Source organism: Pygocentrus nattereri, chromosome 11 (genome assembly GCF_015220715.1).
Source record: "Pygocentrus nattereri isolate fPygNat1 chromosome 11, fPygNat1.pri, whole genome shotgun sequence".
Classification (NCBI taxonomy): domain Eukaryota; kingdom Metazoa; phylum Chordata; class Actinopteri; order Characiformes; family Serrasalmidae; genus Pygocentrus; species Pygocentrus nattereri.
Window position 1 is genome coordinate 30362122 of NC_051221.1, and position 13753 is coordinate 30375874.

Below are 13753 nucleotides of genomic sequence, written 5' to 3' on the forward strand. Positions count from 1 at the left end.
ATTCAAAGAACTCTTTGAATGATTATCTTTGATTATCTTCCTGAGACCGTTAGAGCCACTGATATCCACCCATCACTGTTCAGTTTTTAAGATGTAAACATAGTCATTTAGAGGGGTCTGGTGTGAAATGGTTCAATGTAACTGACTCAGATTTCCTTTTTACAATGGTGGTGATGGTGGGAACCAGGAGTGGCAATGTCTACATCGAAAATGTCGCTATCGCGACCTTCTGAGTTGTTATATGTAATGTTGATAATGGTAAAACTGTGGTAAATCTGAATATATACACTTTCCTTGTGGATTATTTTGGCTTACTACACCCATCATGTATGCATGGATTTTAAAAATTCAAAACTATAATTGAAAACAATGCCTCAGGCATCATTTAGTGCTTTCATAAGCTTGCTTTTGAATTTCACATATTAGCTTTTTGTGAGGGAGATCTTAGAGGCATTGACCGCTCCAGACACCTGGTTCCTGCTGCCTCCACTGTGAAAGATTCTGAACTGAACAGAACAGACCATTTCATATCACACCACTCTGAACGACTGTTTTTACATCTTATCCATTTAATTATGACAATATTTTTTTTTTAAAATCTGCACAATTTCCCTTTAAAAGCCTGAGTACACAAATATATGTTCATCAGCAAACAGCTCCATTGTAATACTTGCAGTTTTTCACATGAATGTCCAGACAAGCCAAATGAAATAAAGCAAACAGGCAATGAACACTCCACATTCTCACAACAAACACAGATATGGTACACCAACCAAACATGATGTAAATGTCTTAGTAACAAAACAAAAATCCGAGAGCTCTTTTTCATACACTTTATTTCAAAACTCTATGAAATATGTTGTACACAGAGACGTTGGTCTTTCTGTTTCACATGTAAAAAAATGTATAAGTAGAAAATTACAACAAAATATTAGCATTTTGGTTCCATTTTCCATAACATTGCCACTTATCATGTAATAAAGAAACTAGCCAAGTCATTAATATGATATATGAAAATTCACTTTTCTATCAGGAATGGATCGTTGTCAAAGACCTAGCCTGAAATGTATAAAGTACTGAGGAACCAGCTTTACTATCACAACTATTGCATTGAAGTCCATGGTAGCAATAATGGTATAAAAGGGCATGATTTGTAAAATCTTTGATTTTTGTATAGTCCTCTTTCACTCATCTTGTAAAAAACTGGAGTGCTATAGGAGAATGATTCTCAGAACTGCCTGTTGTTTCCCAGACAAGAGCATGAATGTGGGAAAACAAACCGGTTTGTCAGGTGACTGTGTACATATAAACAGTGTAAAATTTACATCTTTCTTTACAGTCAATTATAGAGCTAATGGCTAGGAAAGTGCTATAAAATGGAGTGTATGCTTGTCAAAACATATCTGGTTATCATAAAATACTGCAGTTTATGGAATTAACCCAAACACACAATCACACACACAATCACACACACACACACACACACACACACACACACACACACACACACACACACACATATACACACTCTTACATATACAAGCCACACACACTCAGTCAGAGATGTCCAGACAGGCTGTTGATTTGGTCAGATAGTGCCGTGTGGATGACTGTGTGCATGGCATGGGGGTCAAGCGTCAGGGCTGACACCTTCTCCTCCTCTCTCCTTCTCAGACACGCCGCCTTTGGGTTGAGATTACGTTCTGGAGAGGACAAAACACATAGATTATTGATGCATTCGACCATAGACCAGATATCAAAATAAACATCAAATTGATGGATAATGTGCTGTAAATGGTTCTATATAGAACCTTTTTGAAAATGGTTCTATATAGCACCAAAAAGGATTCTACTATTATTAAAGGTATGACATCATAGCCATAGAAAACCCCTTTTTGGTGCTATATAGAACCTTTGTCAAAATGGGTCTATATAGAGCAATCGACAACAAATTCTTTATCAATCTGAAGAACTCTCACAATGCAAAGAAATTTTGAAATTATGCAAAGGCTTCTTTGAGTGTTCATGGTTCTATATAGAACCATTTTATTTACTAAAGAACCTTTGAAGAATCATATTTTGTAGAGTGTAGGCCAAACATAGGACTACTAATATAGATATAAATATTCTACAAAAGTCTTGTTTTTGCCAAGTTAAGCCTGAAAGTTTTGATGCTGGTACAGGAGATATTTTGGTTTGGTACAGGAGATATTCTTCTAATCTGTACCTCTTTACAATAAGACTCTACAGACATATTGCTCCTCGTGAACCAGAATGATGCAATGTTATATTTAAGGTTAACCAGAATTCATTAAAATGATGGCAGCTGTATGCTGATTGTCCCTGGACACCGTTATTAATATTGGATTTCACGCTGAGCACATCTACAAGGGTGTGTACACTTATGAAACCAGGGTATTGTAAGTTTTCAGTTATGTTTTCTAATAATTATCTATTTGTTTTTTCTTGAATTTCATTGTTTTCAAGACCACATTAAAGATGGAGAAATGTCTAACATTAATTTCTGGCTTAACATCAAAAAAACGGGGGGTGTAGACTTTTTATAGGTTTGGCCTACAGTAAACATGTTGTCCAAGAAAAAGAAAACAACACAGCACAGCGATTGTTCTCCTCATTAAATATATTCCATTCATTTTCTTGATTTGTATTGCTGTAAATATCACCTTATTGGTGCTAATTGGTGATTAACTAAAACTGATCCCAGGTAAACGACTTATCCTGAGTGCAGGGAGTGCTTACCCCGGACCTGTTGCTCTAGGCTAAGGATGACTGCGACGGCTTGGTGGAGGATGAGCAGTTTGGTCTGGGGTTTATCGCTCTTCAGGTGCAGCTGGCACATGCGGCCCAGCTCCTTGAAAGCCTCATTGATGTCCCTCACACGCAGACGCTCGCGGGCGTTATTCGCCATCCTCCTTTCCTTCTCCCGTTCAGCCTTCTGCTCCGGAGACAAATCCTCGTCCTCATGGATGCTGCTGTGAGCACACACACATATATCCAAGACACACACACACACACACGCACAGACACACACACACACACACACACACAGAAAAGCTGTAAGTAGAAGCTCAGAATAGAACACACATCTGAATGAAGTCCATCTTTATATGCATGTTTAAAAGTCCTGTACAGCCATTTAGAACTACATGAGAATTACATGAGAATTCACATATTCAAAGAGAATTAGCTTTGGAAAAAGGCATGTCAAATAAAAGTCAAATAATTTCTTAATCTGTTAGCATTCTTTCTCTTTTCAGATTTTATTCAATGCTCTATTTAGCTGTAGATGTGACATCAAATTTCAGATTCATTAAAATAAAATAATATGGATCACATACACTGAAAACAAATGTGTCAAAATGTGCAAGGAGGTAAATATAGCAAGGCAGCAGAAAGTGTTAAGTGCTAAACACTTGTGAGACTTTCACAGTTGTCCCATCTTAAATCTTTCTAGACAATTGCACAATGCAGATGTATTTCTATTGTAGTTTCCTCTTGCCCTCTAGTGGCCAATCTGGGTCATTTGAGAGTTGTATCAATTATTGGGTATGTAAGCACAGTATGTACTTGTTGTAACATTGTATATATGTTATATATATTATATATAACAGTATAATTACACTATTACAATGTAATAATACAACCTTTAAACTTAAAAAGGTAAGTAACCTGGTTAACTTGAAATTCTGAGTTAGTTAGTACACAAGTACACTTTAGAACATAACCTACAGTGTACATGTGCGTACAGTGTACATTGCTACATTGTTGTACTTTAACTAATTCTATCACAATACAGTTATGAAGCTGTAATGGTGCTGGTTGTGAAGATTTTCTGCTGTTACAGGAGGACATCACCTGTTCCTGGTGGTTGCACCAGCACTGGCTGTTTCTAGCTCTCGGGTGTCACTCTCTGCATCGGAGTGCAGGCCATCCGAGGAGAGGTGAGATAGGCAGCTAGAATGAGGGGGGTGAAGTGAGTGGGCAGGGTGCGCCTGATGCAATCTAAATTCCTCCCCATCAACCGGCTCCACTTTCACCTCAAGAGAGCCTGGAGACACGTTAGAGAGCAGCCCTGCAGCCAGAGCTAAAGAACACAAGCAGAGAGTTTGTTCAATGGTGAGTTTTTCATTAACAGTAAAAGCAAACAACACTGCATTAACACACTGGTAACAGCAGCTGAACCACATAAGCAGAAGAAAATTGGAACTGAAGAAATGAGCAGAGGAGAGGGAGTGGGAGTGAAGATGACTTGGGCAGACCTCTGAAGCTGTCGTCCTGATTAGTGAGATCAGAAGAAGAAGGAGCAGCTGAAGAATGTATGGCCAAATGAGCAGCCTCATCTGGGTCAACGGACATCTGTCAAAACACACAAACAGAAAATATAATATATCAATCTCAGCAACATATCTAGTCAGTTAAAACATGGTGGCTGCAGAGCTGAACAACAGCTAGCTAACTCCTCTGCTTCTTCGTTGTTGCGAAGAAGCACAATAAAAGGACAATTAATTAACACCAAAACTAACCTAACAAGTTGGTAAACAACAGTTTGATATACCATGCATGACAGCCTCACTTCAATACTTGCAGTTAACCCACAGAATGTAACATTATTTTTTTGCATGCTAACCCGCAATCACACATTATCAAGATATAATACCTTAACGTATTTGTGGGTAGAAAATGTCTCTCTGACAAAGCTGCTCTATAATGTCGCATGTCACTGTCTATATCAGTTTATATATTGAATTAGCTATATCCAAAAATTTTCCAAAAATGTACAAAAAAAATTCCCTAACTTCTTTCTACAGGGTACAGAGCAGGCTTGTTTAAGACAAGTGGCTCCTCATCTTCTCACCTCATTTATCTGCATCTAAAAGTGAACTTTCCCCTTGCGACCCTTCTATACCATTGCTTCTCTTCATTTCAGAGCCCAACTTATACTCAGGGGTGGGTAGCATCTAGTTACATTTACTCAATCATATGTACTTAAGTAACATTTTGACTGATTTGTACTTTTCTGAGCTCATTCAAATCTTTGGGCAGTCGTGGGCTGGAGGTTAGGAATCTGGCCCTGTGACCGGAAGGTTGCCGGTTTGATCCCCAGGGCCGACAGTCCATGACTGAGGTGTCCTTGAGCAAGACACCTAACCCCCAACTGCTCCCTGGGCGCCGTGGATAGGGCTGCCCACCGCTCCGGGGAAGTGTGCTCACTGCCCCCTAGTGTGTGTGTTCACTAGTGTGTATGTGGTGTTTCACTACACGGATGGGTTAAATGCGGAGGTGGAATTTCCCCAGTTGTGGGATCAAAAAAGTATCACTTAACTCCTGCACTGATAGATGATGGGTGTACTATGTAGTTTTACTGCTCTTTTATAAATTACTTAAGTGATTTTTAACCTGCTACTGACCTGGTAGTTGAACTTCTACTTGAGTGATTATTTTGTTAAAGTAACATGACTTTTACTTTAGTATTGGTTCAGGCTAGTCTAGTCACCTCTGGTTACAGTGGGTGATTGTTTTTGGCCACTATTAAGACTTTAGCATGTTTTCCTTGCAGGGACATCATGCAGGACACTTTTCAGTGTTGCTGTGAAAAGTGAATTCTTTATATCTATAACCTAAATAAACAAACCATCATACATCATACTTACACCACAACCTTGTGACAGGGTGCAGTAAATACAACCTACTGGTTAAATCTGCAGTCTGTGGCTGTGTCTGTGTGAATCTGAGTGGCAGTTTTAAGGTCATGACTGTAAGGCACTTCATTACGTTGCAACTTTACATATGGGACATGATGTGGGCTTTTTCTATATGTAATTTTACAACACCTGCACACAGAGGCTAGTTAAAGAGATAAGGGGAGCTTACATCTGTTGGTAATCCATTTGTCACTAGTCCTGGGATGGGGTAGTTAGACCTCATTGTGATTGGTCCATGTTGCGTCTGTCCGATTAGGCTGCGTAAGTCATTGTTCAGGGGTATATTCGTCCCTCCCACTGCGTGGTTTCTTAAGACATGAATGGCATCGTCTAGTCTGTCCAGTCTGTCCTCAATCTGATAACCAAAAAGCAGACACAGAAACTCTAAGTTAGGAAAGATATGAAAAATACAGAATCCTATTTATTGCAGAAATTGCTTTTAACCCAACTGAACATGCAATAGCACAAATTAGAATTTATCAGTTTGAGAGGATTTTACCAGCGACTGCAGAGAGTTATCATAATTGGATGGCAGGGATGGCTGTCCAGCTGATCGAGGCCATTGATTGGCTCCTGAAAGAAATATATTGATAAATTATATGTAATGTCTATCTCAAGAAAAGAGTAATTCTAAGTTCTTCTTTAATGAGTACTAATACAAATGATTATAGTTACTAAATATTCTGTATTAAAGGCACACATGATTTATACTGCCTACAGAAACACTGCGAATATAAACTTTGTAACTGTTTCAATAGCAATTCCTAGCCAGTTCCAGCTTCACCCTCAAAGCTTTTTACCTGCTGAAACTGTAGAAGCAGCCAGAGGTGATGGGGATCTCCCCGGAGTGGAGGAATTGGATGGAAAACTGCTACTGGTGTGATCAGGGGAATAAATCTTGAGAGAGACAGAGAAAAGAGCATTTGAGGAGAAGTGAGGGGGTGGGGTGCGGTTAAGCAGGGATTTCAGTGACAGCACATGCATCACTTTGAAAGCACAACTCGTCATCTCTTGGAAGCTTTTTCTTTGTGCCTCAGCGTCTTAGGTGAAAATGTCATAAAGGTAATTACATCATCAATCCAGATCTTTTCACCACCTGGAATTTACAGTCTCTTTTAACATATGTGCCAAAAAGCTTTTGAAACTATGATTCATAAATACCTCATTTTCTAAAGTGTATAAAGTCAAAAGCTAAATCAGATCATGTGTTTTGTTGATCTTCAAAGTGAAAATAAGTTAACACATCCTCTACAGAGAACACACTGCTGAACATTTAAAATACATTTATTGTTTATTTGCTGAATTTAACGTATTGGAAAATTCGTCACATTTTTGGGGGTTTAAGCATACTGTATGCTAAAGCTGTGGCATTGCACCCACCCAAGGAGAATTCCACCAGTTGTTAAAAATGTCTACATAATTATGTTAAGATGTAATCAAAGTTATGCAGTGAGAGTGACAGTGGTTTGAAGTGAAATGCTCAGTTATAGGTAAACTTATAGAGTCAGAATTGTTCACAGTGGTGGTGATAGGAACAGGAAAACATCTGAAGAGTTTAATGCCTCTAAAAGCTCCTTCACAGACAGTCATTGCATGAAATGATTGTGAATACACTTACTGATGCCTGGGATTCTGCTTTACAAGAGTTCTGAGACGACATATCAAAATGTATTTTTTAAAATCCATTGATTTGGTGATGTGATATAGTGTGTTAAAAGGCAAAATATTCCCCAAAGAAAATGTATTTGTTCAGATTTATCATCATCAGCATAACATAAATGCTCAGAAGACACATGTAGCTTTACTGGTCATTTTGCATAACATTTTCAGTGGCTATATTTGTGTTGCAGACCTGGCAACCCCTGGTTCCTTTCACCATCACTTTGAGTTTCTACATTCATCTACAGTGAATCAGTTAAATAATGTTGACCTTATTTAAATAATTCAATTATTTTTGTACTAAATACATAATCTTTGTTTCTAAAACCCTCTGTGAAACTGGCAGAAGGGTTTAAAACATGAATGCCAGTTAATAACATTTACTAGGGGTGCTGAGGAACAGTGGCACTTAGTGTCAGTGACCTTATATGAACAGGGTAAGGCAGCAGAGGCTGGTATGAGACCGAGTAACTATGTTAGAGTGATGAATAAGAACACTGCCCTCCCTGTGATCAAAACTATGCCATGCCACTGATTCTGAAGCGCTGTTCTAACTAGCTGTCATAATAAGTGAGGTCTTACAGAAGCCAGGGCTTTTCCAAGAGCGTCTCCAGTGTGTGAGCCTCCAACATGACTCCCCTGCCCACCTGAAAGCGCACACACATTTAATACAGTAGTAGGGAAGGCACAGCAAGACAGGTTTATTTATATAGTATCTTTCTTACACTGCGGTAATTACTACATGACCAAATATCAATATAATAACAGAGTGTTATTCTATGAATAAATACTTACCCATGGACCTGTCTGTGGTAAGGGCTGGTGCAGTTTGGGGTGTGGACACAAAAAGTGTGGCATTGCCACTGCCTCTGTGAAAGGTGGACATTGGCGGAAGACGCTTGCTGGCTTCAGGTAGTGCTGAATTTGGTAGTACATTCTGAAAAACGTAATAATGGTATTAAGTATTGAATATAAACTTAATACACAAAAAATGATTAATAATTAAAATGTGTTCTGTGTTTACACATAAATAAAATATATTATATTGACAAAATTGCTTTATTTAAATTTGTATGTGCAACTACACACCATAATTTAATCATATATATATTGAAAGTGCCATTTATTCAGAGCAGAATAGTATGAAAGTATTTTTTTACTCAATACTTTGAACCCTTTCATTAAATTTCTTATTTCATTTATTCAAAGATGATTGACATTTCCAACAGGATTTATGAGGAATGGATTCCTTAACCTTCCTTAGATTTGCTATATTTTATATTAACAAATCAGATGAATAAATCATACTGATTCTGATAGACGAAGTAAAGCCAATTATTCAGGCCAAACAATAGTGCTGATGTTAACTGGTTTTGAGGCCTACAAGCTTTCCAATGGTTCCCATTGTGTCATTAGCTTCAGAATGACTGTGACATGCTTCGTCCTTTTAATTAAATGGATTTAGAGCTTCTGGCTAAGTCTATGCTATTCTCATAACCTACACATTAACACTATAAAGTAAGATCTTACCAGACGGTCATGTGTTGGCAGGTTGCCATAGTTCCCAGGCGGTGATTGGCTGGATGGTGGGGAACCCAGCATGCCTCCATGACCCGATGGGCTGATCCCACTGGATGAGCTCCAGGGGTCTGTGGAGCTGTTTGGCCCATCTGAAATTAAATAACAAAATATATCGACAAAAATTAGAGATGTAAGAAGAGACAGGGCAGGATTCTTTATCCTTTTACTCTTTGTTTTCTCAGACTGTTTACTTAAAACTAAGACTATGAACTGAGAAAGAAGACAGAAGAAACAAGTATAAAAAGCACAATTCAGGCAAAGGAAAGATTGTTTCAATAATAGAAGGTGTAACTTGCTTATGTGATTTTTTTCTCAACGTTTATACAATACAATTTGCAATTCAAACAAATGTCAAGCTGCATCACCATCAAATCAGTGGTGTATATAGTCTTTGGCTAAGGCCAAGAGTAGTCAACTACTGCATATTATTTTTGGCTCATGTCAAAAGTCTGGGCGAAGAACTCAAAAGCCCAGTAGAGAACTTCCAAAGCACAGTTAATAAGAGGAATTCAATTCACAGAGCTGCCCTTCGTGAGTTTCAAAATGGTTTTGGTTTGGCTGTAAATGCTTGGCTTTCTTCTCAAAATACGAACCAACCATGCTTCCCAAACAGCTGAGAAAACAAGGTCTGTGTGTGTGCTTGTGTGTGTGCACTTTTCTGCACCCCACCAACCCCCTCCACCCCACCCCTGCCCCAAAGAAGTCCTTGAAACAGCAGTGGAATAAAGGCTATAGAGGATCTTATTTCGTTCTCTCTCCCAAGGGACTGTGGCGTCCTTGAGAGTAAAACACTTTCCAACAACAGAACTCTGTCTTCCAATACACACACACACACACACACACACGCACACACACACACACACACACACATAAAAACACATTGTACATAACACACAATGTTCACACACACATATAAAAACACATTGTACATAACACACAATGTTCACACACAATAGTAATCTCAGGTCTAAGGAAATACTAAAGCTGAAAACTGATAGAACACATTGTTGATATATAAAACTAAATTTACCAAAAAATGCATTTGTGAAGTGCTGGCTGGGTAGTTTGAATGATGAGTAGGAAGCAGAATCCCTCTTCAGTTCCTCTGCATTTGGAGACGGAGAATACACCTGCCATTTAAAGAATAAAAAAGGTTATTTACAGAACAGAAATGCCATTTAAAAAACAAAAGAACCTCATTTTCGCATAAATAAATAACATATATGAACATCATATTGTCTTTTAGTTTACTTGCTTTTGGCAATAATGTGTTGTTGTCATATATTTATATTACATGCAATTGATGTACATATTTAAATCAAGTAAATCTAACCCTTTAAATAGCCAAACGTTTTATTGCACACTTCTATAACCTAAGAACAGCTTAACGAGTTTGCACTGAAGTCCCTGTAGTTAGTGAATAATAAGCCTTAGTATGTAATAAGCCTGATTTTAGGGGTTAATCCCTTAAATGGCAAGGAGCTGCCAGCAGGTCCTAACTTTTATTGTAAACGCCTGTAAGGTACTTTTATTATACACTTCTCTAACATCAGATGCACTCTATACTCACAGAATAACTCAAACACTTTTCACACCAGTCAGTGTAGTTACTGAACAATAAGTCTATACAAGAACCATTGAAACATTTAACTGGTTCTTTGATTTGTCACAGTTCTATGTGTAACTGTCACCTCTACTAAAGAACGCTCAAGGAACCCTTTTTAAGGGTGTAATGAAAATATTTGAAGTTTTGGCTTAATGTGTTTATTTATTGACTGATTAAATGAAAAGTTCTTGAGAATTATTACAAGATCATTACAAAACCACCATGCTTGGAAATGATCTTCTTTGAAGGAGCGACCTAAAGTTTTGCACATGTGTATTATGAGTAAAACATGTTATCTATATATTATAGTGTTAATATATACATAGATTTGATGTGGTTATCTTCTAATTAGTTTCACAAACAAGCACACACAGACACATGGATCCTCCTCTCAGCCTGCTTTGCACCTGCTTTGTGCTTTGATCTGACTTCCCATCTCTCTCTCCCTCTCTCTCTCTTTCCTTCTCCCGCCCACTCCAGGAAATGACCACAGGCCTCCTTGGACCACATCAATGGCACGTGCCCTGCCTGGGCAACAGCCTTCTGGAACCAGGATCCCGCTGGAACCGCTGATGATTCCGTTTGCCCCATTCATAGACGCATGACCCAGAAAGCACAGCGCTGACCTTGATTGGCTCCACTCCCGAAAGGATTGGGCCGAGTCAGCCGGAGACTCACTCTAACCCACGGTGAGCAGCATATGGTGCAGGATCAAGCCAATTGCCCCCAGTCAGTGATGGCTGGCCAGGCGACCCATTAATAATCTTAACACCCTACAGCATGACCTCTCTCACCCTCAGGGGTCAGCACGGAAGCAGCGCTGCCCTCTCTCAGTGGCCAAAACGTAGAGGAGCTCTCTCACTGCTCACCTCTATGAACCAGACTTCATCAGATATCAAAGCACTTGCTAGGATGAAGATCAAAGAAGTCACTTAATTCACACAGCGGGGCTACTTGCAGCCGTGACGTTAAACAAGTATGCATCCAAGCCAGTGAAAACACTACCACAAAAACCATTTTAGAGGAAAAACGGCAAGGCACTGTGCAAGAATGTATCTGGAAACACACGCTATGTCTCATGGCATACAAAGCCTGGATTCAATGGAACACATTTCATCAAAGCTTACTGACTAGTGCGCTCTGAAATTTTCAGTCAAACCCAAATTAGCCCTACACATGTGCAACTCATTTTTCCCCCCTCGCTCTGTGTCATCCATGCCCGTCTGGAGGCACTTACCATGTGTGCAGATCAAAGAGGGGGCTGTGCACTGTTGTAATGGGGTGGAGAGCGCAGGGGAAAAAACATCTGCCAGAGTTCAGCCACATACCAACCAGGGCATTTCACCTCACGGCAAAAAAATACCCCACTCTCCACTACAGCTTGGCTTTGGACGTCTAAGATACACAGGATAAGATGGTCTCTGACTTCTAAAGTTGAGCCCCAAAAGCCAAAACCAGGCAAGAAGAACCATGAAAGCAGTTGGCAAAGTATGCCAGCGGCTCCAAACAAGCTTTGAACTACTTCTGAGATGAGGACGACTCTTCTAAGCATTGTTACATGTTGTACAAAGAGGATGGAGTGCATTACCCACATGGATGTATGCAGTCATTGTGCTAGTGTCATGAACACTAACACAAGTGCAAAGATATATCTCACAACAATGGTGTAATGGCAAGTGCCATGATTTCCATATTGCATCAGCACAGACCAAATTGCATGTATATATATATATACACATCAAGTCCTATGCAGCTATACAGACTGTCATCAAGTGTGTATCCTGACCCTGCTGCACACTTTTATCTTATGAATGCATATACATTTCTAGTTTCAAAACTTTCTTAAAGATCTTGAGTTTAAAGCAGACACAGAAGTTTACATCTGACACACAGAAATTCACACAACTTACCACTTTGCCATCAGTGATTTGCTGGGCATCAAGTGCCACACTTGTTATACTTCATCAAATGAACCTATTCTGATAGATTGCTCTAAGAAGACTACAAACACATCAGTACTTTGTATGCTGGAACATTTCTATGTATCTAATTATCTTATTCACTTTTGTGACTTTTTTTTTAGTCCCATTGCCAAGTTTACAGCAGATGCATACAGACATTACAGACATTCCCACAACTCACCGCCTTCCCATTGCCATAGTGATACATGAGCGAGTTGCTGACTGACCCTGGGCCAGGAAATGCACAAAACATGACTGCTGCTGCAGTGTCTCCTCAGTGCTGTGTGCTGTTAAGTGTCCTTAGATCCACAAACTTCCCAAAACTGTTCCCTCTCTCTCTGTCTCTCTCTTTCTCTCTCTCTCTCTCGCTCTCTCTGTGGCTCTCTCTCAATCAGTCTCAGCCACAAAAGCTCTGATCTCTCCTCACAGTCTGTCTCATCTGAGTTCACACTTAGTCCCACACTGCAAATGCAAACCAAGCCTGAACCACTGAGAGAGGCGTGGGTGAGGGTTGGCTACTGAGGCTGGAACAAACCATGTGAGGCAGGATGCAGGGGGAGGAGCAAATGCAAGCTCCTTTGATCATCTTTTGCTTTAAACTCAGCTGTCTAGAAGTGAGTGAAGTGATAGTGTTCCTTGTTCATTTTACAGGGCTGATTGTTAAATATGGATTGTAATTTACTGGAAAAATGGACACAATACACATCCTGGAAAATTCATTACATCATGCATTAGTTCTAGGGATACCAGGAAAAAACTTGCAGTGAAAGAGTCTCCCACCTAACTGAAGGCTGCTAGAAGTCTTTATTGTTGAAACAAACATCATATAGGTGTAGACTACAGAAAACAACACTGGTACATTTTCACCCAGTCATTAAGTGGTGTCCTGTTTCGTCTTCTGACCTACTTAATTCGTAGACTCCAACTCAGACGGCTTCAGGTAAACTGGCACGTGTTTGCGTGGCGAGTCTGTGTCTGGAGGGGGGGCAGGAGTGAAGTTATTTTTATTCCACTGCTCTGTCTGGGTCTCTCCTGTGGTGCTTTTTCCTCATTACCTCTTGTGGTCTTTTACTACGACTTAATCCCTGATTTACTGTCTGCCGACCTGTCTGTTGCTAAATGGTTGACCCAAGAAGCAGGCGTCATTGTCCTGGAGAAAACAAGTACAAGTCAGCAGCAAATATTAAAGGCAACAACAATTTACTTAAATGAAATCTAGAGCT

General features: G+C 39.5%; 1 protein-coding gene across 2 annotated transcripts; it reads right to left on the reverse strand.

The window, feature by feature from the left end:
• Window positions 1–870: 870 nt before the first annotated feature.
• On the reverse strand, window positions 871–12975 carry LOC108428361 (transcription factor 12-like). 2 transcript variants are annotated; one of them, XM_017699292.2, is made up of 12 exons: window positions 12712–12975; window positions 9994–10093; window positions 8913–9052; window positions 8178–8319; window positions 7965–8029; window positions 6524–6620; window positions 6223–6296; window positions 5893–6078; window positions 4281–4377; window positions 3877–4105; window positions 2761–2990; window positions 871–1703 (listed from the first exon to the last, which is right to left on the reverse strand). In XM_017699292.2, exons 1-12 carry the CDS (start codon window positions 12781–12783, stop codon window positions 1558–1560), a joined length of 1578 nt encoding a protein of 525 aa, XP_017554781.2. In that variant the 5' UTR covers window positions 12784–12975; the 3' UTR covers window positions 871–1557. The 2 variants fall into 2 exon arrangements, with proteins under 2 accessions (XP_017554781.2, XP_017554780.2); XM_017699291.2 differs by having other exon boundaries at window positions 2761–2993.
• Between the last annotated feature and the right edge of the window lie 778 nt (window positions 12976–13753).